The sequence below is a fragment of the Setaria italica genome, chromosome V (genome assembly GCF_000263155.2).
Source record: "Setaria italica strain Yugu1 chromosome V, Setaria_italica_v2.0, whole genome shotgun sequence".
Taxonomy (NCBI): domain Eukaryota; kingdom Viridiplantae; phylum Streptophyta; class Magnoliopsida; order Poales; family Poaceae; genus Setaria; species Setaria italica.
In genome coordinates, this window is record NC_028454.1 from 36080977 (window position 1) to 36108319 (window position 27343).

The following is a 27343-nucleotide window of genomic DNA, read 5'->3' on the forward strand; positions in this document are numbered from 1 at the left end:
GTAACATTTGCTAATGATGGATTAATTAGGCTTATTAGATTCGTATCGCCGTTTAGTCTCCACTTATGTAATGGATTTTGTAAATAGTCTACATTTAATACTCCTAATTAGTATGTAAACATTCAACGTGACACGTGCTAAAAATAAGTAAAGGGAACCAAACGCCCCTAGGAATCCTGTTACTTGCGGTAGGTTCTATCCCGACAATACGGAAAATACTTAAAAAATCCTATTTAGCCCTTGTTTACTTCACCCCCAACTTTGACACTATGCAAAAAGAAGATTCCCTATCACATCAAACTTGCGGTACATGCATGGAGTACTAAATGTAGACGAAATCAAAAACTAATTGCACAGTTTTGTTGTACTTTGCGAGACGAATCTTTTGAGCCTAATTAGTCAATATTTAGACAATAATTCACAAATACAAACGAAACGCTACAGTGTCGCATTTATGGCAAAATGCCAATTTTGCCACTCCCAAATTGGCAAGTAAACAAGGCCTTATTTTGCCCTTCGGGCCTAACCATGTCGGGCCAGATTGGTCTTGGACTTCAAGGTCGGCCCAAATTGTGTTCTTCCCCTTCTTCACAGTCCGCCGCCGCCGCCGCGACGACTACCTTGCCTCCAGTCTGCTTCCTCCCCGCCGAAGCAGGCAGCCGCGGCGGAGCCACGCCGAAGCGATTCTCACTCTTAATCGTCGACCTCGTCCTCCTCAACAGCTGCTCTCTACCGGTATCGTGTTGCCTTGGAGCGGAGATCCATCCGTACTTGCCATTTCTTTGCGGGTATGTAATCCAAACTTCCTTGGACGGATTTTTCAGTGCGTCTGTGACTGTGAGGTGTAAAATCCAGCGTGACACTATACGTCTAGCGACCCAATGTGTAGGCAGTTCATTATCTGAAAAGAATGGGGTTCAACTAAACCCTCATTGTCCCCACGCTGCGCGCCTACGCTACCTAAATTTGCCCGGGTGCAATTTATGCAATCAATTTCTGGTCTGAATTCAGGGTTTAAGATGTATTGGGTTGGGATGTTGGGTTCGGACCAGTATCTCAAGGGGCGTGAATTTTAGCTGATGAACTGCATCGTGCTAAAATCTCTGTTCTTAGTAAAAACGAAATTGCTTCATTTGTGGATCAGAGTGCTAAAATTGATGGTTTGCTGTTCCCTAAACCAAGTGAGTATATTATCTGGTAGTTTTCTGAACCTGTGGCGATGCAGTAATTTTGTATGAAGCCAGTAGTGCATATGAACTCATGTTACCATCTGATTCTTCTGATAGGTTCCTAACTGCAGGATAGTGCACTCATGTTGCTTATTTTGCTTACTACTTATCTTTCCCCATCTTTTGCAACGTTGCAGGAACGGAAAAATTATTCTGGAGATTCAGTAAGGAAAATGAACAAGGGAAAGATTTTCAAGTTAGCCAAGGGATTTAGAGGAAGGGCAAAAAATTGCATAAGGATAGCAAGGGAGAGGGTTGAGAAAGCCTTGCAATATTCCTACAGGGACAGACGGAACAAGAAGAGGGATATGAGATCGCTTTGGATTGAGCGCATCAATGCTGGTACACGATTGCATGGGGTATGTATCTTTTGCAGTCAACTTGTCAAAAGGAATGGAACTGTGGCATTTGCAAGGAGCATATAATCACCATACTTCTGTACATGTTCATATTAGGACATTGAGTTCAATGCAATACTAACCACCTTGCACTTTGATGTTCAAGTAGAGCTTCTTGCATCTGATTTCTTGTATTTAACTTCCAGGTGAATTATGGCAACTTTATGCATGGATTGATGAAGGAGAACATCCAACTGAACAGGAAGGTGCTCTCAGAGCTGTCGATGCACGAACCTTACAGCTTCAAGGCGCTTGTTGATGTATCCCGCACCGCATTTCCAGGGAACAGGCCTGTCAAAAAGGAGGGTCTAGCAGCTATCCTATGAACCAATCTTTCCAATAAGTCACTGAAATCATGATGGTTGTTCCTTCCTTGCAGTTGAGAGTTACTACTAAATTTGCTAGCTACTTAGCTTGTATACCCAGCAACCTCATGTAATTTTGTGTTACAAGTATTTATGCTATTCCCTTTGGTACTCGCTTTAATAGACAGAATTGAAACAGCGGCAGCTTGGACTACACATTATGTTATCTGTTGCCCATGTCAGTTGCCTTGATGGAGATAATACTATATGTACTGTTGACAAATGCTGCAATCTAATTGATTGTGACAAAACAAAATAGATTTGACCCTTTCGGTTTATCAAAACATGCAATCTTGGTATTTTCTGATGTATACCAAGTTCTTTGCAAAGCTACACCGACCAAGCAGCCCTTCTAGATGTGTATCTACATTACTTTGTTTTAGACAAAAAGAAAGGAGTATTTCCTTTTTGTTGTGTTACATTGTATGCTGGTTAATAACGTCCTTTAAGTTCCACTTTTTTTTTCGCGACCGTGCCTTAGCACGTATTTCATTAGGAGGAAGAGAAGGAGAAACCGAGTTACACAGTGTCATCTGGACAAGATGACCTGATGAGTGTTCTAAGGAAAAAACCTGCTATTACATGTGCACTGCAGCGCGACCTAAACTAGCAGCAGCATTCTGACCAGGACCTAAAGTAGTAGAAGCATTCAATCCAGGCATAGCAAAAGGAGCTAGACAACTAAAATGAGCAGTAACCCAAACTGAAGCTTCCTTGGTGATCGCCTGCACCAACTGTATTGCGTTCCTCTCTGTTCTGTTGAAGGTACGAGCATTGCGTTCCAACCAGATGAACCAGGCCACCGTTGTGACCATCGAATCGAAAGTTTCCTGTCAGCCTTGTGCACACGTTTCCTTGCTTTCGTGCACCAGGCGGCCAAAGTTTGCTCAATGGATGATGGAGACAAGACCTGCCAAGTTAGGGGGTGTTTGTTTCTTTAGTCACTCCTAAAATTCCTATCACATCGAATGTTTAGATACTAATTAGGAGTATTAAACATAGATTAATTACAAAACTAATTGCACAGATGGAGATTAATTTGCGAGACGAATCTATTAAGTCTAATTAGTTCATGATTTGACAATGTGATACTACAGTAAACATGTGCTAATGATGGATTAATTAGGCTTAATAGATTCGTATCGTGAATTAGTCTCCATCTGTGTAATTAGTTTTATAATTAGCTCATGTTCAGTCCTCCTAATTAGCCTTCGAATATTCGATGTGACATAAATTTTAGTCCGGACTAAAGATCCAAACACCCCCTTAGTCTTGACAGGCATTGATGCCAAATTTGCTTTGTAAAAGAACATCTGATTAACAGATGGTTTATAGTCTTTGGTTCTTGTCCACATAAGCAGCAACTATCATCATCTTGAAGGTTATGCTTCTTTTGTCTTGCCGCCGTCCAGCAGCGACCATGCAGCAAGCCACAGAAAGAATTTGCACTTACCAGGGGGTCGTGTCTTCCGTAGTGTCTTTGCTCCTGGTATCTCATGCTGGCCAATGAAGAATGCTCTATAAGCACTTGATGTTGTGAAACATTGATCACTAGTCCACTTCCAAAGCATCTTATCTTGAACCCCTTCCTGGAGTGTCACCACCTCCAACTTGTCCCAGATGTTTAGGTAATCAAGAAGTACTTGTACTGTGAGTGCCCCGGAGATATCCTTCACCCACCTCCTATGTTGTAAGGCCTCATAGACTGTTCTCTTCTTTCGTATACGTGGGCCAACTGTCTGAATTAGGCATGGAGCAATCTCTACAATAGATCATCCCTCAATCCATCTATCAGTCCAGAACAAAGTCTGCTTGCCATCTCCAATCTAGACTGATGTGGATTAGTAGAACAATTCCGCTATTGGAGCTTCTACTTTGTCAGGTAGGGAGAACCATGATCGTGATGTATTCCGTTCTTTCTAACCAAAGCCAACGCATTCGCAGTGCATAACCTATGATTTGAAGATTTGTGATTCCTAGCCCACCTAGATCAGGCGATCTACACACCTCAGCCAAGCCAGCAGGCAATGTCCTCCTGACACCATCTCCGTGCCTCTCCACAGGAACGCACGTCTACGCTTGTCGATGCTTTTGATTACCCATGGCAAAATGGATACTGCAATTGCTGTGTGGATCGGTATTGCTGATATTTTCACTTTAACCAGAACCGTGCGATTGGCTTTACTCAATAGTCCAGCCTTCCATGTTGGCAGACCAGCATTAATCTTGTCTACCAAAGGTAACAATTCGTTCCTTGTCAATTTGTTGGTGGAGACTGGGATCCCTAAGTATTTGCAAGGAAAGGCCTGTAAACGGCCTGGGAAGCAACTGACTAGGGTAACCGTCACCTGGAGACCACACTGGATTGGTGATATAGCACATTTGTCCATGTTAGTGTAAGGACTTGAAGCACGACCGAAGACTTGCAGTATGGCCCCTGTGACAATCAGATCCTATTGCTTTGGAGAAAGGAATAGCACCACATCATCAGCATAAAGGTAGGTGCGTTCCTGTATGGCATTGCTCCCTAGAGGTGTCAGAAGTCCTTCATTATCAGCTAGTGTGATCATGGAGTTTAAGCCTTCCATTGCCAGCACAAACAACATTGGTGACAGAGGATCGCCTTGCCGAAGGCCCCTCGCATGGCAAATTTTCCTTCCTGTGACTCCGTTTACAATTATCTTTGTACTTGTTGTCGACAGAAGCAAGGTAACCCAGTTGATCCAACGTCTAGTGAAGCCCATATGCCATAGCATTTTTAATAGGTAGGTCCAATTCACCGAATCAAAGACTTTTGATATGTCGATCTTAATCAAGGCAAATGGTGTCTTGCGGTGGTGAAGTAGTTTTGCAGAGAGATCAATTGCACGAAAATTGTCATGTAAAAGACGGTCTTTGATGAATGCACTTTGGTTGTGATGCACCAGCTCCTTCAGTTTGGGCGCGAGCCTGTTAGCCAAAACCTTAGTGAAAAGCTTTGAGAAACTATGTATGAGACTCATAGGCCGGTAGTCAGCAATGTGTTGAGCATCAGATTTTTTGTGTAGAAGGACCATGTAAGCCTGGTTAATCACATGCATGCTACGACCATCCAGAGTCCAAAGAGCATGGAATGCACCCATGATATCCTGCTTGATGATTGGCTAGGCCGTTCTGTAAAATAGGCCAGTGAACTCGTCGGGGCCCGGTGCCTTGTCAAGAGGAAGATCTTGTATTGTTTTCCAAACTTCTTCATCAGAGAGAAACAATAATCTATTGAGTTCATGTTGGTAGATGGGATGCCCAAGCGCTGGAAGTCCAATGATATTGTTGGCGAGGTCGGAGTCCCAAGCAAATCATTAAAATGTTGGAAAACTAGGTCTGCCTTAGCCTCCTCATGGACAACCTCCAAATCATCTACTGACAGTGCTCGAATGTGGTTCTTCCTATTTTTGTTGCATGCTTGCAAGTGAAAAAATTTCGTGTTTGCGTCACCCTCCTCAAGGTAGGTAACCCGAGACCGCTGCCTCGTAATTATTCTCAACATAGACGCTAAGCCCAGACATTTCATCCTCATTTTGTTGCGAAGAGTATGTTCATGTAGCGCTAGCAGTCTTTTGATCTTGAGCTTGATCAAACCTTTACACAATTTCTTTCGCAATGGCTTGCTGGAGGCGGATGAGCCCACATGCTTGGCACTCCATATCTTCAGGGCGACCACGGTGTTTCAAAGTTTGTAATCTAGTGTGTGAAAAGCATCAGCATCTGGCCAAGGGCATTGCCATGCCTACTCCACAGTCTGGAGATAACCATCATATTTGGGCCAAATGTTCTCAAAACGAAACCGACGGAAGGCACTGAATGAGCAACTAGTTTGCAACAGCAAAGGTGTATGATCGGAGCATTGTGATGAGAGAGCGCGCAGGTAGTGATCCGGGAACTCTGTTGCCCAATCCTGGGAGACAAAAACTCTATCAATGCGTTCTAGAGTTGGGTCAGCTCGCTCATTGCTCCATGTGAAGAGTCTGCCATGTAAGTTGAGCTCTTGTAATTCCAAATCATTGAGAAGGCGACGGAAGCGACCATCATCCTACGGTCTAATCGTGAATTGTTCTTGTCCTCCACCTTGTATATGAGGTTGAAGTTGCCGCATATCATCCATGTGCTGGTGCAACTTGCTCTGAGCTCATGGAGCTCCGCTAGAAATCGTACTTTGTCACCATCCGATTGAGGTCCATATACACATGTTAGCCACCAGTCTTCGCCTGATGAGAGGAGTTTCACCCTAGCTGTTAAAGAGTTCTCACGAAGAAGCGGATTGGACACCACCCAGACTTACAAGGGGTGAAGCAACCATGGAGCTCAAGGCTCAATGTTAGCGACCGCCGTCATGAACAACAACCCACCATCTGGGATCAACTCATCAAGAGCTTCACACTGGGAGACCGAGAGAGTGGCGGTGAAGAATTTCAGGAAGTGCGTGAAGGCTGCGACATCCAGCGGCCCAATCCTGGAGGAGATGCCCAGTTTCTTCATTAGCACGTTCTGTACCTGAAGGGTTGGCTTGGTGGCCCGATAACACGACTTCTTGGTGAGCCTCTCGCTTCTCTTGATTGCTAGAGTTGACATTGGTGGTGTGCGTGCTTTTCTTCTCAGAGGAGCTAACTGAAGTGCAACTGGCAACCCCACCCTACAGACGAAACGTGCGAAGTCAGTTGTGATGTTCTTTACAGGCGTTGAAGCCTCAGGGAAAAAATGTAGCAGGATGGCAACCGAGGATCCTCTGGTGAAAGTTACAAAATTGCTATGTGTTGGTGATGGCGGCAACTCAGCTAATGGCACATCTTCAAAACATACCACTTCAAGATTTATCAACCCGTGGTCGATGTTGTGGTGAGGACTTGGTGGCTGGAGTGATGTATCAACAGCTACCTCTGCTTCAGACTAGAGGGTTGGTTGAACCCCATGGTTCAGCCCCTCCGCTTTTCCCAGCATCAGACTTGGTTTGAAAATCAACCCACTGTCAAGCACCAGCGACGGTAATGACTCCAGTGGTTGTAGGCTCAGTTCCGTCTCCATTCTTATTGGGTTAAAAGCATGGGGTGATCCCCTCAGTGAGAAGGTATCCCCAGGATTTGTGGTGGCTATGTTATGTCTAGGTGCAAAGCTCACGGTGAGGGTATGGGTTCTGTAAGCCTGGTCCGCCTCCAGTGCCATGGGGTCGCCTACCAAGTCTCCAGAGGGTTTAATGATCTCCATCTGCATCATTGCATCAAGCAACCCATCTTCCTACCCTTTTCCAGAAACAACGCATGGGGTGACAGACGGTATATGCTCTGTCGGCCCCGTTGGGCCTTTGCCTTGCTTGTGGCGACCAACTCTCGAAGGCGTGGATAGGGGCCAGGCCCTTGTTGAGGGAGCCACCGCCGCTGATGCAGAAGGTGGTCCCCAACCAGTACCAAGTGAGGGTCCTCCGCCAGAGCCACCCTGCTTGTTTGCAAACCTTGTTTTCTTTGGCCAGGGGTTACTTCTGTTATGCTGCGTGAAACCTAGGTAATCCTCATCACCAGAACTCCCATAGGTATCTGGTGGGATTTCTTCATTTGATGAATCACTAGGTAGGCTCCAGTCCTGCACCTCAACTATTCTGATATGTATTACATACTAGAGACCATCCTGCTTAGAGTGGATTAGTTCATGGTGCTTCAAGAACAAATCACATTCGATGTATGGCAGTGGAGGCTCTGGGATGAAAATCAGCTTCTCCAGCGGAACTAGGTCGGGGTGCATGCACTAGCAGGCCACATAGAGGATGGCGTTGTTGTTGTTCTTGTCAACTTGCACCGGAGCTTCTACCAGTTCAGCACAAGCAGTGCCTAGTATGGTCTGTGCTGTGTTTACATTTCGTGCATGAGCAGGAATTCCCTTTAGTTCGATTAGCACTCTGAATCGCAAGGATGCCAGGCTCACCATGGATTGACGGTGCCATCTTCTCCATATGAGCTGAATTTGAGCTTCTGGTGGCAGGTGGGAGTGCAAGATCCTTTCTGCAATACTTGGCATGCTGAATTCTACCAAGAAATCCTCAGGTTTAGAGCGCTGAATGTTGTAATCTTCCAGGAGCAGGTTGAGGAACTCTTCCAGGACCAATCCAACTTGCAGTGTGGACACCTTCGGTCGGTTGCCTCCAATCATCAGAACTAGCGCACAAGCTGACAGGCACGAATCACTGTCATTAATCATCTGCGACCTGGGAATCACACGTATCTCTTTGGCCGAGCGGCACGACAGGTCGCCACAAAGCCTTGGCGATGGCGGTGAGGAAGGAATGGACATGTCATCACAGCTCGGCGAGGGAGGAACACGAATTGCAGGAGGGTAACAGGAGGGGCCCATGGATTGGGAATGTGCAGACCTTGTAGCGTCATAAGATGTTGACTGTGTCCGTCTGGCCCAATGTTGATGCTGAGCTGCAGTCGTCACCAGAGCTCGATGCGGTGGAGGCGGTGAGCGACCTCGAGGTGGTAGCATAGAGCGACCTTTCCTGCATTGCCGCGACCTGTGCCCCTCCCACCAGCAGTGCATACAACATGACAGATTTCTGCAGACGGCTGCGACATGGTCGGTGGTGAGACAATTGAAACAGCGGCCTACCAGGTCGGCGGGGATCGAGGAACGGGACGCTGAGCAGGATGCTCTCGGTGCTGGTTCCGATGGCGACGAACCTCCACCCAGCCATCTCCATCACGGTCGGCAGTGGGAATCTCCGAATCACGACCTGAGGAGCGGGCGATGGCGGCGGCGACCCACTCATGCTCCTGCGGAAGCCTCAAGCTTGACTGGCCAGCCAGGCCGCGTGCAGCGGAGTCCTATCCCCTCCGGACATCAGCCATGAGGCCACCAAAGGGAGGGCCCTGGCGGGATGAAGGTGCCGGCGAGATGTCCATGGCAGTCGCCTTCCCCTTCCGCCGAGCGACGGCGTGGGGACCTTGGCGAAGAATCTTAGCCATCAGACGAGGAGGAAGACGAGGCACTATACCTGAGCCAGTCGGGGGTCTCCCCTGATGGTCCCTCAAGCCGCCGCAGATAGGGGGGCCGAGGGATTCAGCGGGGATGAGGTGGCGCGTGGGGGCGACCGTGGTGGGAAGGAGGTCCCCGCCACCAAAGATGCAACCTGGGCTGCAATGGCCGCAGCCGCAAGTGGGGAAGGGCCGGATCTAGCTCTTCTTTCCCTTCGCGACCCTTCTCAGATTCAAATCCCTCCATTCGAATCTGCAACTACCGTGGAGACGTTTGTGTGGCCGCCGGGACCTAGGTGGTCTCCAGCGGTGCGAGGCGGTGGACGCCGGGGCCGGAGTGGTTGTCAGCGGTGGATGCTGGGGCCATCGGCGGTAAGCGCCCGCGTCGCACGCGTTAGAGAGAGAAACTAGAGAGGTCAAACACTAAAGGCTTAAGTTCCACTTGAAAGACTCATGGAACATTCCTTCTCGAACTGTATGGCTGTTGCTAGTTACTATCTTCAACTCCATACCTCATTGGCGCTTTTGATTAGCATAGGTAATGCGAATAGATCTTGGCATCTTGTAAACAACCTTTACGTATGAATGGGGTTCTCTAAATCTCGGGTTCTCTAAATCTCGGTTTCTTTCTTGGAAAACAGCTATAAGCTGATACACTTTTCCTCCTGATGTATTGATTTAACTCTGTTTTTTTAGCCATCTTCTTTGTTCAAATGATGTGCATTAGTGCATATGTGTGTTTGCATATATATTTTTATGTAGAACCCTAAATCCTGCTAATGTAGAGCTCAAACCTAGAAGTCATTATGTCATTATATTGCCAGAGACGCACCTCCAGGACTGAATAATTCCATTACATGTGCCTTCAGTTTCAGAAATTATTTATCAAGCACCAGATTGCTCAAATCGAATATGCATCCCGGGCATTTCTCAACGAAGATGTTTTTGAAAGATTCTCAACGAAGATGTTACTACTGATTACAATGTATCTTGCTCTGCAACATGCAAAGTGGTGTGGTGTGTACAGAAACTAGGCTAACTTTTCTTTGCTGGCGACATGGCATAAACCCTTTCTTTTTTTAATGGACAGAGCAAGACGAGAACCAGAGACATAAATTCTTATTCGTGGGAATGTGCTTCTTCCCACAGATTACATCAATCCTTTTTTCCTGTTTCCTATCAAATCTGAACACCGCTTTTGTCTCCATGCAAGTGAAGTGAGAACATTGCATGTTTGATCGGAGCAGCAAAGCCGGCCATGCCGCTGGTGCGCTTTGAGCTGCTAGTTTCTCTAGCTGGAATGCACTACTGGTTTTGGTCAATCTGGAGAATAAAGTCGCAGCGCATCGTTGCATTATCGATAGTATCTCTTGAAAATTGTTAATCCACAACTTTTTTTGCGTCTTTACAGGTTACAGAAAGGGACCTTATAGTGTTTGTAGTACTGGAAGCTAAGAAATTGTGTGAACTGTGGAGGAAGTTCACTGAGGTCTTTCTGTGCTGCTCTCTTGCCATTCGCCCGCGTGGCATATGTCATTTTCTTTCTCTGCTTTTAGACTGAAGTATATTTATTTACTGTATGAAGCAAACATAAAACATATATCTTGTCGTGTTTGATATTGAACTCGTTTCCTTAACACTTGTATTAGAAATGCTGCACTTGTAGATATTTTTTCGAGAATATGCAGGAGAGCTACGTATCTTTGTATTAAGAAGAAATTAAGATTAGTTTTACGTCACGAGCCATTCGGGCACACGCACACCGTACAAAGGATCACTAAGCGATTATACAAATAAGAATACAACCAAAACTAGGAGCTGAGGTTCACTATGAAGCTAAATAATTCCTAGCGACCCTACTGCAGCAGCCGGCCATCCCAAAGCAGCCAAGTGCTTGGCGCCGGCGCTGATCCAAAGTTGGCCTTCTTCCAGGATTTCGTTGAACAACCGTGCAGCATAGAATCTCTAATAGATATGATGCTTAGTCTCGTATAGCACCCCCCCTTTTTTTTGCGAAAACAAATTTGTTCTGATGGACTCTACTGCTGAGGTCACAAGTTATGGCAACAGTTGAATTGTTGTGGAATGTGGATTACCAAATATCTCATATTCATTCTTTTCGACCAAGACAATAACAGGAGGTTAGGTGAGTTCATATTGACCAATGACCATACTACGCAACCGGACGACAGAAACCTCAACTAGGCGAAGTCTTCGCAGAACATTCATGAAGGGTCTAGTAGACGAGGACATGTAGCATTATCATGTATCGAGAAGCTTTTCACTGAAGTTCTTGTGAAGCAAAGTCGCCCATACTGTTCCATTATTCCACTGAGATTCAGTAGGATGCGCTTTGCTTTGTAGCCTGTAGGCTGTAGCCATACATCTCTTTCACTTTTGGATGCATAGTCTACAACTCTAGCGAAGGAAACGAATATTTGTCAATGGCCTCTTATCAAGTCTTCAGGGTACACATTTTTTGCCATCACCAATCAGTTATCTTCAAAGGGGGAAAATGAAAGGCTACCAAAAGCTGAAGTTCTAGGTTCTGTTTCAGCTCCTGAAGCTCTCGCTGTTGACTATTTTCAGGTAAAAGATAGGACTAAGAACGAGGGCAGTGTAAGTTACCGACATGGACGAAAGCAAGGGGCATCAAGATATCTGTGGAGCAGGTGGGGTTGTTCATCGCCGGCTCTTAGGATGGGTGGCCATCTCTGGAAAAGTGCTGCACCTGAGCACGACAGGCTAGGCAGCCTGACACCCTCATGGTGTTTCAGGTCGCAAACGAAGTAGTTGGTGCCCTTACTGCGTCACACCTTGCTTCTAGAAGCGCAATATTTGAACTTTAGCGTGACAGAAATATGTCCAAATTTCTGCATCCTTACTACATAAAGTTGATTGCCATGGTGCAAGTTCTCTGCATTATTTAATTATTCCGCTTCCTTTCTTTTTTTATTATGAAAAGTCTTCCTTAAGTCTCAGCAACCGAAGGACAATGGTTGTAGGTAGTGAGACTACCATAATGCTGAAGTAGCAACTATGGTTTTGTTCATCAAGTAGATACACATATGCAAGGCTAATTTTTGAACCCTTCCACAAATCACATTATTGATAGCATTTGCTTGGCCCTTAGTGACGCTGTGATGGTACGTACTTACATATTCAGAACAGGGGTTTCTTCCTGTTGGACACTATTTGCTATGGTCCTCTTCTGCCTTTACATTCCTTCCTTGCCATCTCCATCACCATTGAAACGGCGAGCTCACTTAACATTCTGAGGTTAGTCTAGAGTGTTAGGTGAGTCCATGGCTACCTTAGGATCAGACGTACTTGTTTATATAAATTCTAAGCACCATTTCAGTTTTCTCATTTCACGGTAGTTGATCTCCCGTGCATTGTTCGATCGCAATCGCATTGTGCATGTAAGTCACCCCCAGTTTAGCTTTAGACTTGGTCTGGGAATACTGAATCAGTGAGCTATTAAAGTCGGTTTGTGAATTTTCATCAAGTTGGAGTCTACAAGTCCAAACCATCCTTCTGTTCCTGCAGCACAGTTGGAAGTTCCTGGTAAGGTGAATCAGAAAAGGGCACGTGGGTTGATCTTCTGTTGAAGCCGCTCAAGCAAGAAAGAATATATTGAATTATTGATACTCAAATTATGTCGTCTTTTTCTTAAAGAAGTAAGAAGTAGTATTTATATTGTACTAGTGGTAGATAGGTTGTCAAGGAATTCTTTTGAGGGGATAAATGCTTCTTCGTGTACAAGTAACCTATCTGCCTTCTAAAGCAATTATACTCTTCAGACCATTTGGACCTTTGCAATTTCCTCTTTTTTCGATCACATTCGCCATTATTTACTTGACCATTTGTCCAAACAAAATATAGGAAAGGGAAAAGGAATTCACATCGTGGCAAGCAAGTTTGTGGTGATCTGCACAATGCCATCGTATAGCTAGGAAGTTTTTTTTTTTTTGACAATCTCTCCCATGACTCTGGACTTCATCAAAGGCGCTGTAAGCTGATAACAACTTTTTCGGTAACGTGTGCTGGATCTCATGGCGACCTACCACAGTTTATTGTACTGAATCTGATTGAGAATGTGATGTTTAGCTTTATTCATGGTCTTCCTACTTTGCATTGCAAAGTCAGACAGGGAAACATGCACGACAGCTTAGTCAATTATATATTTTGCTTTACTCATCATTTTCCTTCGCCTGCAGATTGTATGATGGCCAACTTGATCATTCTTTTTTCCTGAGAAACATACATTCTGCAGGCCACGCCTCAGCTGGAATGCACCGAATCTATTGTTGAAATGTATGCATAGGAGATGAACAGGTTAACCACTGAACTTAAGAAGTCGCTCTAGTTGAAACTACGTAATTCTTTTTAAAATTTAATTTAATCTTGTGCTATGTGAAATGGAAGCAGATTTTGGCGGACAAGGAATCCTCCAACTTTTGCAAGAAGATTGTTCAGGCCGTGGAACTGAAAAGCCCACAGCTGAGTAGTAGCTGATACCTGTCCAAGACACAGATGAGACCTGCCTGCAAGAGTCTTTAGCCGAGTAGCCGACACTTGGCTTAGAAGACACTACTGCCGCCGCAGGTCAAACGCGCACCGCAGCTTCCTGTTTCAGCGCACCGCTCAAAATCATCCCCTAGTCAACTAGCTCCAGCTCAATCATTCCTCTGATCTCCCAGGCCCAGAGCCCCCCTACGCTATGCTGCCGTCTCCCATATGCCTGCCATGCCACACCGAAATCATGTCACTTTGCGCGAAAAAGATCGCGCGAGGCCGCGCCTTTTCTCATCGTGGCTCGCGGCCGCCGGAACGGGGCTTCGCCGAGTGGTGAACAGGTGTTGCCGGATGGGGATCTCCAGAGCCACCACGAACGAGCGCGCGTGCGCGCGGCCGAAGCCCCAGCGCCCGGCCCGCGGTGCCGCAGCGTGCCTTCCCGCTCCGCGCTCCGGGTGTCAGCCTCGGCGATCACACAAGGTGCGCCCCGTTCGGGGCCGGGGCTCGTGTCATCGATCCGTCCCGGTCGCCGCGGACGCCAAGTACGCGACGCGACGCAACGCCAGGCCGCCAGGGTACGGCACGCGAGGGAGGAGGTTGTTGACGGATAAGCTAAGCTAGTGGCGTCGACGCGATCGCGACCGGCAGCAGCAGGAGATGGTGGCCGTTCTCCGTCTATATCTGTAAAGTGGGAAGGGCATCGCCTCTGCTGCGCCTGTGGCTACGTACCGGACGACGGCTTTCTCTCTGGATCGGAGAAAGCGCTCTGGAAGGATCTGAAACCAGCAGCTTATTTTGATTTCTCCTGTGAATTATACTACTATATTCTTTCGCACTATCAATGCGCGATTAGGATATCAAATTACTGCGTATCATGTTAAGCAGTTCCCGTTGACGGCTGTACGTGTATTAAATTATGGAGATCGTAGCGAGTCAAAGCCCTGAACAAAGCTGCATCGATCATACCAGGTTTGATAAAGTATATTTCAGTCTGCAGTCTGCTAATTCTTTAGCACGAACACACATTTCCAGGCGTTGCATGTCAAGTGGACACAGGGATGGTAAAATGGCCTCTAATTTAGCCTAGCAAATTTAAGAATGTAGCTCAATAAGGACCGAGCTATAAGATTATATGATTTTGATTAAAAATAAGTTGGATTGTGAAGAAGACATGAGAGCTATGATCCATTACCCCCTAAGTGCATTACCCCCTAAGTGGGCATCGGTCAATTCCAGTTCGTGTATTAGGAACCGTCTTGTTCCGGTTCCCGTGTCGTTTGGAACGCACGGTTGTGTCAGCCTCGATCGAGCTCCTTCCCTGAAAGGCTGCAAGTGCCGTCTCTATTCAGCTTCTCTTCGTGTTTAAGGCTGGGGTTCGCACCCGGATTTTCTTTTCTCGTTTGGAGCTGGTTTTAAGGTTTCGGTTAGGTTTCGATTCCCTTTCTCTTTTCCTGGGAATCGGTTAGGATTTTGCCCGGATTAGGGCAGGTCAACATTCCTCTGGATTTCAAGCCAAGCATATGAGAATCGATCGAATCTGGGGGCCCGACGGTTTTGCGGGCCACTGCCCGCTGATTTGAGCGAGCTTTTCGTTATTTTATCCATCCACTGTTTGCTTACAAAATTCTCCAGGACCCTGATTGGATTTGGCAGTAGGATGCCAGTGAATTCTGGAGTGCACAGGTATCTTGGTGGCGAATAGCGAAGGAGAGAATAATATTTATGCGACCGAACCGAGCCTTGTGATGAAGCCATTCGGTTGTTTTATAATGTTAGTATGTTACCTCTAAAATTCTTTCCGTTCTGGACTGTGGTGTGTTAGTTGAGGAGATTATTAACTGATTCATAGGATTCATTTTTTCTGAAAGAATGAAGTTGACCATTTCGCGCTTTCGGCACCTTGCAATTCCGTTTTGGACGATTTGAGGGTCTTTGACTACTCCCTCCGATCACAGATTAAATTGTTAAATTAGAATATTGGCATGATCTCTAATACAGCACTTGGACTAGTAATATTTATAAAAAGTATAGTATCTTGAATGTATCATGGTGAAATGACAACCTTGTGTTGTTAATGTATTAAATTTAAGACGGTAGTGGTTAAGGTTAAAAATATTTGACTTATATATGTATAGGGGCTTATATTTTGGATCGAAGACAGAGTATATTTCTCGGAAACGTGAAAGCAACTTTACCCTGTGCGTGTAACGTGTGTGTATATATATACACGCACGCCTTGAATTGCGCAGCTTGTTGTAGCAGTGGCGTTGTTTTTGGACACATGCATGGGGCAATGCTCTTCACGTACGCATCCTTCGAGTTATATATGTTATGTGTGCTAATAGCGTCATCAGCGTGTATCAGCCTTCTGATCACGCTACGCTTCAAAGTATCTGGTCATGACGTACGGTATCTATCAACTGACCTGGATGTGTCGCGCGCACAGCGCATGTAACTCGTTTTACAAACTGACTGTGACATATTCAGGTTCTATATATAGAGTAGTTCACTAGTTCTCCCATTGTTTCAAAATGTAAGTTATTTTAATTTCTTTAAATCAGAATTTTTTAATTTTAATCAAATTATAAAAAAAATACACCAACATTTGCAACATGAGATTAGTTTCATTAAATCTGACATAAAATATTTTATAAGCATGTATTTATTTGGTATTGTACTGTTAATATATTTTCATATATTAGTTAAAGTTAGAATGAAATCGACTCAATATAAAACTAGTTAAAAACTTATATATTATAAAACGAAAGAGTAGTATGTATATACGGTTTCACTTTCACCCATGACATATGAGTATCAGAGTATGTGACACGAACGTGATTCGATGGTGTGGAATGGAACATGATATCCATGTCTACGTGAGCAAGCTCTCTCCCCCTTGCTAAAATATGTTGTGTGAAAAAAAAATATATGCGGTTCCAAGTCTTTTCATTCGACATCATCTAAAACGGAAAAAAAACACAATTTATTTCCTCTCTCTAGGAGGAGGGTGATGACGCTGCATGTAAACTAAAACATGCACCCTGTTTCTTGCCTTTGGAGCCAATAAACTCCCGAGACACGATGGCTTCGTCCCGGCGGCAATGCCTACATTATCAATCCAAGGCATGAACACGAAGGAATCAACGTTAACCATACATGCATCTTGCCTCTTCCGTGTAGGCAAACATGCATGGCCACCTACTCACCCCAGCTAGTAGGTAAAGTGGCATGTCACATACGCCACAGCTTACATACGAAGGCTGTCAGTTTCCTTTTCTTTCAATGTACAAATAGTCGTCTATAGGTTCCTCCTCTAGCAGCCCAATGTAAAACGACGTGTGTGCATAATAAAGCATCCCTGTTTTTTCCAGCACCCCTCTTGACTCTCTGCTCAGTACTATCGATTGACCGGAACCGGAATACAGCGACGACACTAGCGCTCTTTCGTACCAAACGCAGTACTACATCCCCTTATGGGCTGAACCGAGCGTGAATTGCTTTCCTCCACGCTTTCTCTACTTAAAGCGTGTGTAGAGACTAGCTAGAAGTTCAATGGAAAGCGAATGAACGCCCAAATGGAGTGAAGCGTCGTTTCATAGAAACAATGTGAAAACTCATATTGGTTCGTGTCGAGGTACCGTAAAAAATCCATGTCGTACAGTCCGATCACAATCCCACTCATCAAGTTACTGCCATGGTTGGCGTTCATGTAATGTGCCCATGTCAACAAGATCATACAAAATATGATTTCGTAATTCAAGGGGTCAAGTAGACGAATCTTAGTACCTCAAAGGTCACGTAAATTTCATTTACAAAAAGGGTTTACGCAAACTCATCCCTGTTAAGACAAAGAATTGCGGGCTATTTTTACCATGTTGATTTCGTGCACAAACTATATCTCTTTCAAAATATATATTTCACACCTTTTCATTAACTCTATATCATGTAAAAAAGGTCCTATATAACGTGCTTAATACAACGTGAGTCGATGAAGTGGAAAATGGACCACGTCATCTAATGCACGCGAATAGACTGCTCTATCCCTACGAATTTGCGCGAGGCTAATCGCCAGAGGTAGAACTTAGGCTGTCCGTACTGCCCCGTAGTAGTTTTCAGTGTAAGACTAAAACTTTTGTTAATTATTGTCGCTGTGCTTGAGCGTGGGGCCGTGGGCCGGCCCGTCGTGGTCGCCTCCTCATATATGCTCTCCCGTTGCTCTTCCCTCTTTCGTCGGCTCGGCTCCCGCTCGGACGCGTCGCGGGCGCCTTTCCCCAGAGATTCCAAAGCCACCCCAAATCCATCCATCCAGCCGCCGAGCGCGTCTCGCCCGCGACGCATTGGACTCTTCCGGGAGCCGCGCTGGAAAGCGGCTTCTGATTCGCCCCGGCGATGAGGGGCGGCGCCGCCCCCGCGGCGGGCGCGGGCCACCACCACCAGCGATGGAGCGGCTCGGCGGGGACGACGCCGCGGTCGCTCAGCACGGGCTCCTCGCCGCGGGGATCCGACCGCAGCTCCGACGACGGGGAGGAGCTGGTCGAGGTCACGCTCGACCTGCAGGAGGACGACACCATTATCCTGCGGAGCGTCGAGCCGGCCGCGGCGGCGGCGGCGGCGGCGGCGGCGGCTACCGGCGGGGCGCCGAGGCTGCCGCTGGGCGCGCGCGGGGACCATGCGGGCGGCGCGTCGTCGTCGTCACGGTCGAGGTCGCCGTCGATCAGGCGGACCTCGTCGCACCGGCTGCTGCAGTTCTCGCAGGAGCTCAAGGCGGAGGCCATGTCCATCGCGCGCCAGTTCTCGCAGGACCTCACCAAGCGCTTCGGCCGCACCCACAGCCGCGCGGAAGGGCAGGGGCACCAGCAGCAGCCAACCTCCGGCATCGAGTCCGCCCTTGCCGCGCGGGCCGCGAGGCGGCAGCGCGCGCAGCTCGACCGCACGCGCTCCGGCGCGCACAAGGCGCTCCGCGGCCTCCGCTTCATCAGCAGCAACAAGGCCAACAACGCCTGGATGGAGGTGCAGGCCAACTTCGACCGCCTCGCCTGCGACGGCTTCCTCTCCCGCGCCGACTTCGCGGAATGCATAGGTACCAACACGCCGCGCGCGCTCGACTTGCCCTCCATTTTGCTCCCACAGTCATTGAAATATTGGCGAGGTGAGCTTGCAGGGATGACGGAATCGAAGGAGTTCGCGCTCGAGCTGTTCGACACATTGAGCCGGCGGCGGCAGATGCAGGTCGACAAAATCAACAAGGAGGAGTTGCGCGAGATCTGGCAGCAGATCACCGATAACAGCTTCGACTCCCGCCTCCAGATCTTTTTTGACATGTAAACCACCTCAAAACCATGCTCACCATTACTCCACTTCTAGCTTAGCTAGCTACTCTGCTATTTGTTAATGGTATTTTTTATTTCTTGTTAATGTTATTAGAAGAACAGCGTCATCAGCAATAGTATTCATTTCATCACATGTTCTTGGTTGCTTCAATCAGGGTGGATAAGAACGCGGACGGCCGGATTGGTGAGGAGGAGGTGAAAGAGGTAAGCAACAAACACTGGCTGTGCTTGGACTTGGAGTTGGTGGTCGCGCAGTACGAGCAGTTTGCCCTTTTCCTTCGCCCTATTTGGATTTGCTATTTGGGGACTTCAAAATCGGATTACTTTAGGTGTCCTTTGACGGCAAGAGTTTTTATATTTGGTCCATTGAGCTGTCTAATTCCTTTCCCCTGCCACGATCATATCTGCTCTTGTTCTTCTAATAGGTAGCGCATCCATGTCGCAGACCTTTGCCGATTAGTATGCTTTCTTAATTATGTTTGAGTGGAGGAGAAACCTTAGTAAACCAGTGATAATCCGACAAGAGGGGGTTTAGAGGAAATGTTCATAGGGAAAGGAAGGGTATGCGCGGAAAGTATTGGCATCTAATCGTAGTCGGTGAGCGAAACCGGCGTGGAAAGCATCACGCCATTACCCACTCCTACCTGCCAGTTTTGGGACACTCGTTTTTCCCCCCTAGCCTTCAGGAAAGGGGCACCTTTCTTTCTAGAACGTGTGAGGGCATTCTTGTAAATTTTCAGCGGATGGGAGTCTGCAGTCCAGCGGCAGTAGGTGAGGGGCATTTCCGTCACGCCAGCTAATCTTTTTTTCTCTGATCCGCTGAAACAAATGCGTAGAAAGGTGGCTTGGTGAGCTTGTGTACGTGCCTTTCACAGTTGTCACTGTGTAAGGAATCGAGTCAGCCATCTTGGTCGTTGTGGGTTACTTTCTAGTGGTTTGGTAAAATGTGAGATCACCTGGATGTACTAACTTACATTTCCCTTTCTACCATTCCAGATTATCATGTTAAGTGCATCTGCCAACAAGCTGTCCAGGCTTAAGGAACAGGCTGAAGAGTACGCCGCTCTAATCATGGAAGAGCTTGATCCCGAAGGACTTGGCTACATCGAGGTAAGCTTACTGTATTTGCTCGCAATCATACTGATTTTATGCAATGTAACAATTTGGCTCCTGACCACATGTTTAATGTCAGCAACAGTGGTGACGAAATAGCATAGCTAAGCTGAAAGGAAGTTAACTTAGTATTTGTTTAGGAACATATATAGAGAAGACTGCATTTTGGCAGTAAGTTGATGAATGCAGACTAAGTAGTTGACTGGGGTTGTTTCTTACGCCAAAGTAGTGGATCAGTACCAGTATCCGATTATAAAATGCCCGTATCCATATATACTTTATTTTTCTGCCCCGATTGCTTGGTGATGGGTGCTCTTCTACCGGCCAAAGAGCCTATCCATTACTGTGGTAGCAATAAAACTTTGCCCATGCCTACGTTAGAACTCGAGTAACATGCAACGAATGCACTATTCATAATAAAAAAATATTGAAGATTTCCTATAAAATTCTCGTTCCCATCATCATTTAAATCGAAGTCGGTGAGGAGATGTGGACCAGCTTGCATGCATTTCTAATGCTTCATTGATCTGCCGAGTTCAATGTCATCCTTGCCGCTCACAGTTCACAGTTGCCCCACCACCTCCTCATAGCCATTGACCCTCTTTTTTTTCTTTGAAAGGGCGTTGTCATCTGCATGAGTATAGAAGAAATAATGTTACTACACTCCAAAGGTTAGGCATGCTGATTTCAGCAGATTAGCAACCACGACTGGCTAGTTAACACTATTATGAAAGTTGATTGCAGAGTTTCAATGCCTCCTTTTTCTTCTTCTTACTCTTGAGTCTTGACATAGTATGGGGGTGTTTTGCTGGGCCATGATGCTCCCATTGGCCTTTTCTGTTGTCATGTTATGTGTCGTGTTAGACCACATTCATAGGGTGCAGGGTTAGACCAGCCGAGGCCATGCTACCAGGGGATTCGAGTCCAATCCCCACTTTCTCTAGACATAATTATTGCATGTGCATCACAAATACTTTGAATACCACGGTCATAAGAGCCATGCGCGACACCAGATGCTATTAAAAGTTAAAACCAGTTGGGGGCTACGCTGCAGTCTTGGTAGGCATCATGTTTCCACGCAACTTGTTCATTGCATTGATGAGTAATTTTAACTCATCTTATATTTTTAGTGAAGTAGCGCGAACATCAGAACTTTACTACCTTGATTTTTTCTAATCTGTAATGCTGTGATAGATCACAAAATACACAGGATAAAATTGCTCTTATGTTCTGTAACTTAGTGAGCAGCCATTCGGTAGCTATTTGAAGATTGTCACTTCAAATTGAGATAGGATCAAATTATATTCCTCTGTAAGGTGATGAGTGTCTAGAAACAAAGAATTTATCTTTATATTTAGTTGTTTCCCATATTGACACAAGACATGCCAATACTAGCAAGTCTAATTTTGTATTTATTAAATCGAATAGTGTTACAATAATACTGTGTAGATTAATTTGAATTTTGTTCTAATAGTTGTGGAATAACTGCACTGTTTAAAACCTCTTTAATCTTGACTTATGTTGCTTTGATTCCTATTGCATGGTAGTACATCTTACTTTACGACATGCCAGTTATAAAATTTCTTTTCTAAATGTCATAACATATTAATTTTTATTGATACGGCATACTAATATATTCCTACTGTAAGCAAACTTTATTTTTTAATGTCTGTCAAGGGAAACTTCTCTCAATAATGTGCATAGATTATTTTTTCGTACTTGTGCATTTGCTTCTTTTTGCAGAATTATTCGAACTATATGTGTGCATAATCTTTTAGGCTGCATTATGGATGTTCTTATGCACGTAAATCTTGTTTCTCTTGAGCACAAGTTGTTCAGCTGATGAGAGGGTCTCATTTTGTTTAATAACAAAACACTGTATTTACCTTGTATACTTATGCCAACCTTGGTCATCTCCAGATGTGCGCTTAGCTGGTGTGCCTATCAGTTTGTAACAATGTGACATTCCTTCTTGATAACTTGTATGAAATAATGGCCTATTGTTTATTCATAGAATATCAGTTTTTTTATTGGTCTAAAATTCTAATCTGTTACTGACAAAGTGGATTTTGGTATTAACTAGTTCTAAAGAATACGCTGCTTGTTGGTTTTGCAGTTGTGGCAGTTGGAGACACTTCTATTGCAGAAGGATACCTACATGAACTACAGTCAGGCACTAAGTTACACAAGCCAAGCACTAAGCCAGAACCTAGCAGGCTTAAGGAAAAAGAGTCCAATTCGCAAAATAAGCACCACACTTAGTTACTACTTGGAGGATAATTGGAAACGCCTGTGGGTACTTGCATTGTGGATTGGGATAATGGCTGGACTGTTCACTTGGAAGTTCATGCAGTATCGCAACAGGTATGTCTTTAATGTGATGGGCTACTGCGTGACAACTGCAAAAGGTGCTGCTGAAACTCTGAAGCTGAACATGGCAATTATCCTCCTGCCAGTATGCCGAAACACCATTACATGGTTGAGAAATACAAGGGCTGCATGGGCATTACCATTTGATGATAATATAAACTTCCACAAGGTTAGCCATTAGTTTATCATTGCCTCTTTTTATACATATAGTTGTAGAATTTAATATTACTGTATGTTTGTACCTGAATCAATGAATTTAGGCTGAAATGATGTGAGTCCCCATCTGTTCATGTAGATGTAGGCAGTTTCAACATTATTTTCATGGGTTTAACCTTATTTTTCTTAAAAAAGGAACTATGCACTCAGCGAAGTTGAATTAGAATACAAGAATTGTTTTTACCGTTCTGTTCATTCGATGTGTGTATTTATGTACCAATGCATCGTGAGCCACAATAATTTATTCAGTGATCCATAAAAATGAAAAAAATGTATTCAGTTACTCATGTCCTATAGATACTAAATTCTGTTAAAATTCCTTATGAATTGAATCATAAGCAGAGCATAGCATGTACACAAAAAGCACAAAACACACTGTCCACCTGCTGGAATAAGTTGGTACTCTGCGCTCCATCCTATCTGTACAGAAACACATTGTATACCTTTTCCCTTTTTTTCAGTAAGATAAAAGACATATGCTTACTCACGTGCAACGACCAAGAATAACTTTATCATATTAGTGTGGTAGAAGAGAGCCTACATTTAACAACTATGGGAATTTGAGTTACATGGGCTGCTACTCACTAGATGCCACATGAATATTGTTACTGCTTTGACCATCTCAGAAAACTAACAGCAAGATATTTTTTTTGTTGTTGTTCTAATGGGCAGACTATTGCAGCGGCAATTGTTGTTGGTATAATCCTCCATGCTGGGAACCACCTTGTATGTGATTTTCCGCGGCTTATAAAATCATCAGATGAGAAGTATGCTCCTCTGGGGCAGTACTTCGGGGAAATAAAGCCAACATATTTTACATTGGTCAAAGGAGTGGAGGGCATCACCGGTCTAATTATGGTGATCTGCATGGTTATAGCTTTCACTTTAGCAACACGGTGGTTCCGCCGTAGCTTGGTGAAGCTTCCAAAACCATTCGACAAACTGACTGGCTTTAATGCCTTCTGGTACTCTCATCATTTGTTCATTATTGTGTATCTGGCACTCATTGTTCATGGCCAGTGGCTGTACCTCATTCATGTCTGGTACAGAAAAACGGTGAGATTTTATTTATTTGTCTTCATTCTCTTTACATGAAACAATTGAAGTTTGAGTCCTAAGGTATTTGTTTTTGATACAGACATGGATGTATCTGGCGGTGCCTGTTTGCTTGTATGTAGGGGAGAGGGTGCTGAGGTTCTTCAGGTCTGGCAGTTATTCTGTCAGGCTATTGAAGGTCAATCAAAAAGACATGAGAAACTTGAGCATATATCCTGTATTTTTTCCAGCAACTAATCTAGTATTTTTCCCTCTTTCAGGTGGCCATATATCCTGGTAACGTGTTGACATTGCAAATGTCCAAGCCTCCTGCTTTCCGGTACAAGAGTGGGCAATATATGTTTGTTCAATGTCCAGCAGTGTCACCCTTTGAGTGGTAATTGGTACTTGCAGCACTAGATTTTGATTGAACCATACCATTGCTAGGACTGGAACAAATTTCGTGAATATTTCATATAAATGCAGTCTTGATGCAGCCCATTGCACGTTGAGCATTTGCATTTCCTTTCTCTTCGCAGGCATCCGTTCTCAATTACTTCAGCGCCTGGGGATGATTTTCTCAGCATTCATGTTCGACAACTTGGTGACTGGACACGAGAGCTCAAGAGGGTATTTGCAGCAGCTTGTGAACCCCCAGTGGGTGGTAAAAGTGGCCTTCTTAGAGCAGATGAGACAACCAAGAAAGCGTATGAACCCCCAATCCCCATCCCCATCCCCACACCACTACGAGCATCATTAAAAAGGGTTGAATCTGTGCATTATAGCTCCTTAACAAACCATGGGTTATAATATTTGTCTTTTGACAATGCAGTTTACCAAAGCTTCTGATTGATGGACCTTACGGTTCTCCTGCTCAGGATTACAGCAAGTATGATGTTCTTCTACTAGTTGGATTAGGAATTGGTGCAACTCCTTTTATCAGCATACTGAAAGATCTGCTTAACAATATCATCAAAATGGAGGAAGAGGAGGTAAAATTACTATTTTCCATATCTTCACTTGTCACCTTTCTTAATCTAATTAGTGAAATAACAGATTACATTTGAGCAATCTTCTTTCTGTAGTATTCTGGCATCTTTCTAACAACAATTCTGTGTGTGCACATGTGTTGACAGGATGCTTCCACTGATCTTTATCCTCCAGTTGGTCCAAATAAGCCGCACATTGATCTGGGAACACTTATGACAGTCACCTCAAAACCAAAGAGGGTTCTAAGGACCACAAATGCTTACTTTTATTGGGTTACACGTGAGCAAGGTTCTTTTGATTGGTTCAAAGGAGTCATGAATGAGATCGCTGAATTGGACCAAAGGGTACATAGTACCAATTGACCTCTTGTTTTGTTTGAAGTGTGACTTGTTCTCATCAGAAATCTTATGTTCCCTTTCGTGAGTTTACTAACAGTTTACCTTTGCTCCATTCTAGAATATCATTGAGATGCACAACTACCTCACTAGTGTTTATGAGGAAGGGGATGCTCGGTCAGCGCTCATCACCATGCTTCAAACTCTGAACCATGCCAAGAATGGTGTTGACATTGTCTCTGGGACTAAAGTAAGTACTGTAGGACAATTAGCAGCTCCACATAAGTCAATTATATTTAGAATGTGAGTTTAGTACCTGACATCTATTAGCATAAATGATCAAAACAGTGTTCAATCACCTTTTAAGATATCAAGCTAAGAGTCATATCTCATCATCCATATGCTGATTTTGCAGGTACGGACACACTTTGCAAGACCAAATTGGAAAAAGGTCCTATCTAAAATTGCCTCTAAGCATCCGTATGCCAAGATAGGTAAGTCTACATTACATTGTCTAATTAAACTTCTCTGTTTTTTATATAGAGTCATGCACATCCTTGTGAATGAGTTGTGTCCTTTATCAAAACTTCATCTATTTATCGTTTCATAAGACACACCACTACATAAATATGCAAAAAAATGCATCAGCAATTTATAGACTGAAATCAAAATTCATTAAGGTTTGGCCTGTATGATTGAGCGAAACAGTGAAAATAGGTAGCTCAAGCTGATTTAGTATTTCAGTTCCATTAACAACTTTACCCAGAGGAGCGCGTGTGACCGATGCAATCAAACTGTTTTTTAATGGTATAGTTATCTTGTGTAATCCAGAAAAGAAAATAAATTAGAGTTATACCATCTATGCATTTTGTAAAAGAAAATTTTGTTTGCGCGCAGGTGTATTCTACTGTGGAGCACCAGTTCTTGCACAAGAACTAAACAAACTTTGCCATGAATTCAATGGGAAAAGCACAACGAAATTCGAGTTCCACAAGGAGCATTTCTGATTCAAGTAAATACCCGGTGGCGAACAAGGATAAATTATGTATGTGTACAGCATTTTTGTCTTGGTATATTCATCGGGACTAAGGACAGGAGAGAGCAAAGGGGAGAAGCCACCATGAAGTGATTAACATCTGACACCCTATCTTGTTTCTGGTGGCTGCTCTCAAATGAATAAGAGCACAAAAAAGAGGTGATTTTGTGTACAGTCATAGATGATACATGTGACGTCCAATCATCCATCTACAGATTGGACCCTCAATGCCCAGTGGAACTGTGAGGAGTTCCCTTCCAGTTGGTCTCCAATGTACAGTGCACACATGAAGAGGTTGGGGTCCTTAATTTAGTTGGGATTGTCGGTAGCATGGTATAGGACATAGGAGGGATACCACTAGTCACAAGGCTATTTAATTGTATATTTTTTTTCATGCAGCTGAGTGTCTGGCTAAGGCCAGAAGCACGAATATCTTTTACATTTGTACTTACACACAGAAAAGCAAAACAAAAGGAGGTGAAAAGGGAAGATGGTATACTCAATTTGAGTGTTTCTTGTAGCCCGTTTAATATTTCTAGGTTTATAATTTTTGCTATACACCTAAATATATATTATGCCTGTGTCTAGATACATATATACTATGCATATGTCTAGATACATGTATACTATGCCTATGTCTGGATACACAGTAAAATCTATGAATCTATAAATGCCAAAATAACGAACAATTCGGGAGAGAAGGAGTAGTACTTTACAGACTCTGAACATCACCTGCATTCAGCCGTTCTGACCAGGAATGGGGAAAAAGGCAAGCGTACAAGTATTCCCCGTTACTACAATCTTCAGGGATACAGAGATGCTGTACTGGAGGTTAACTTGAGCGAAATCTCCCGCGATCGTTTAAGCTACTGGTGCACGTCAAAGTATCGCTGAACCCACCTTCTGAATGTAGCAATTGGAGCAAGCGACGGTAAACCTTGGCAGTCTGGAGTTGGGACTCTTATCGATTGATCGAGAGGAAGGCAGCCGAAGGCCAGGCTGGCGGCGAGGCGAGGCAGCGTCAGCGTGGGCGCCAGGAGACGCCGGTGGTGGACGGAGAGGAAGCTACGAGGCTGGCAGGGCACCGTGGGGGAGGGGCTGGGGTGCGGCGGAGGCGGCGCCGGTGTGATTGGGAGGACGACGCAGGACGAGCTGTGAAGACGTGAGAAGCGGAAGAAGATAGGAGTGGTGCGGGCAGTGGATCATATAGGGTGTGATTTGTTCTCTTCCCTGAGGAGCCTGGCTCGCACCGGGGAACCTGGCCGGCCGGAACCAGGATGTGGGGATGCAATGGGGTCGTGTTTGGTTGTCGTTTGAGTTGAACCAGGCTGCAAAGATACGGTGATTGATTGCACGTACGAATCTAGAATTCAAAAAACAGACGCGGTTTGGTTGGTCGTATACAGGCAG

At 44.9% G+C, this 27343-nt stretch overlaps 2 protein-coding genes and 2 long non-coding RNA genes across 4 annotated transcripts; 2 read left to right on the top strand and 2 right to left on the bottom strand.

Annotated features, from left to right (window-relative positions):
• Positions 1-540: 540 nt before the first annotated feature.
• On the top strand, positions 541-2228 carry LOC101768968 (50S ribosomal protein L20). The gene is made up of 3 exons (XM_004969801.4): positions 541-788; positions 1367-1588; positions 1774-2228. Exons 2-3 carry the CDS (start codon positions 1403-1405, stop codon positions 1951-1953), a joined length of 366 nt encoding a protein of 121 aa, XP_004969858.1. The 5' UTR covers positions 541-788; positions 1367-1402; the 3' UTR covers positions 1954-2228.
• A 3990-nt stretch (positions 2229-6218) lies between these two features.
• Positions 6219-9589, bottom strand: LOC111257231. Its single transcript, XR_002677639.1, has 2 exons — positions 6829-9589; positions 6219-6661 (listed from the first exon to the last, which is right to left on the bottom strand). It is a non-coding gene; the product is annotated as an uncharacterized LOC111257231 (long non-coding RNA).
• Positions 9590-17734: 8145 nt separating this feature from the next.
• LOC101769369 (respiratory burst oxidase homolog protein A) lies at positions 17735-26448 on the top strand. Its single transcript, XM_004969802.3, has 14 exons — positions 17735-18588; positions 18670-18829; positions 18994-19042; positions 19835-19948; positions 22068-22490; positions 23210-23593; positions 23676-23771; positions 23854-23969; positions 24112-24279; positions 24405-24564; positions 24709-24906; positions 25019-25147; positions 25313-25391; positions 25795-26448. The coding sequence occupies exons 1-14, from the start codon at positions 17898-17900 to the stop codon at positions 25902-25904; spliced, it is 2877 nt and encodes a 958-aa protein (XP_004969859.1). The 5' UTR covers positions 17735-17897; the 3' UTR covers positions 25905-26448.
• On the bottom strand, positions 20053-27215 carry LOC111257376. The gene is made up of 2 exons (XR_002677771.1): positions 26834-27215; positions 20053-20581 (listed from the first exon to the last, which is right to left on the bottom strand). It is a non-coding gene; the product is annotated as an uncharacterized LOC111257376 (long non-coding RNA).
• Between the last annotated feature and the right edge of the window lie 128 nt (positions 27216-27343).

What these genes read in the sequence shown, in the direction of transcription:
- LOC101768968 (XM_004969801.4), top strand. Translation starts at nt 1,403, where the DNA reads ATGAACAAGGGAAAGATTTTCAAGTTAGCCAAGGGATTTAGAGGAAGG. An exon ending in CTGGTACACGATTGCATGGG is followed by an intron (nt 1,589 to 1,773) that starts GTATGTATCTTT and finishes TTTAACTTCCAG; the next exon opens with GTGAATTATGGCAACTTTAT.
- LOC101769369 (XM_004969802.3), top strand. Translation starts at nt 17,898, where the DNA reads ATGAGGGGCGGCGCCGCCCCCGCGGCGGGCGCGGGCCACCACCACCAG. An exon ending in AAGGACTTGGCTACATCGAG is followed by an intron (nt 19,949 to 22,067) that starts GTAAGCTTACTG and finishes TTGGTTTTGCAG; the next exon opens with TTGTGGCAGTTGGAGACACT. An exon ending in GCAGTGTCACCCTTTGAGTG is followed by an intron (nt 23,970 to 24,111) that starts GTAATTGGTACT and finishes TTCTCTTCGCAG; the next exon opens with GCATCCGTTCTCAATTACTT.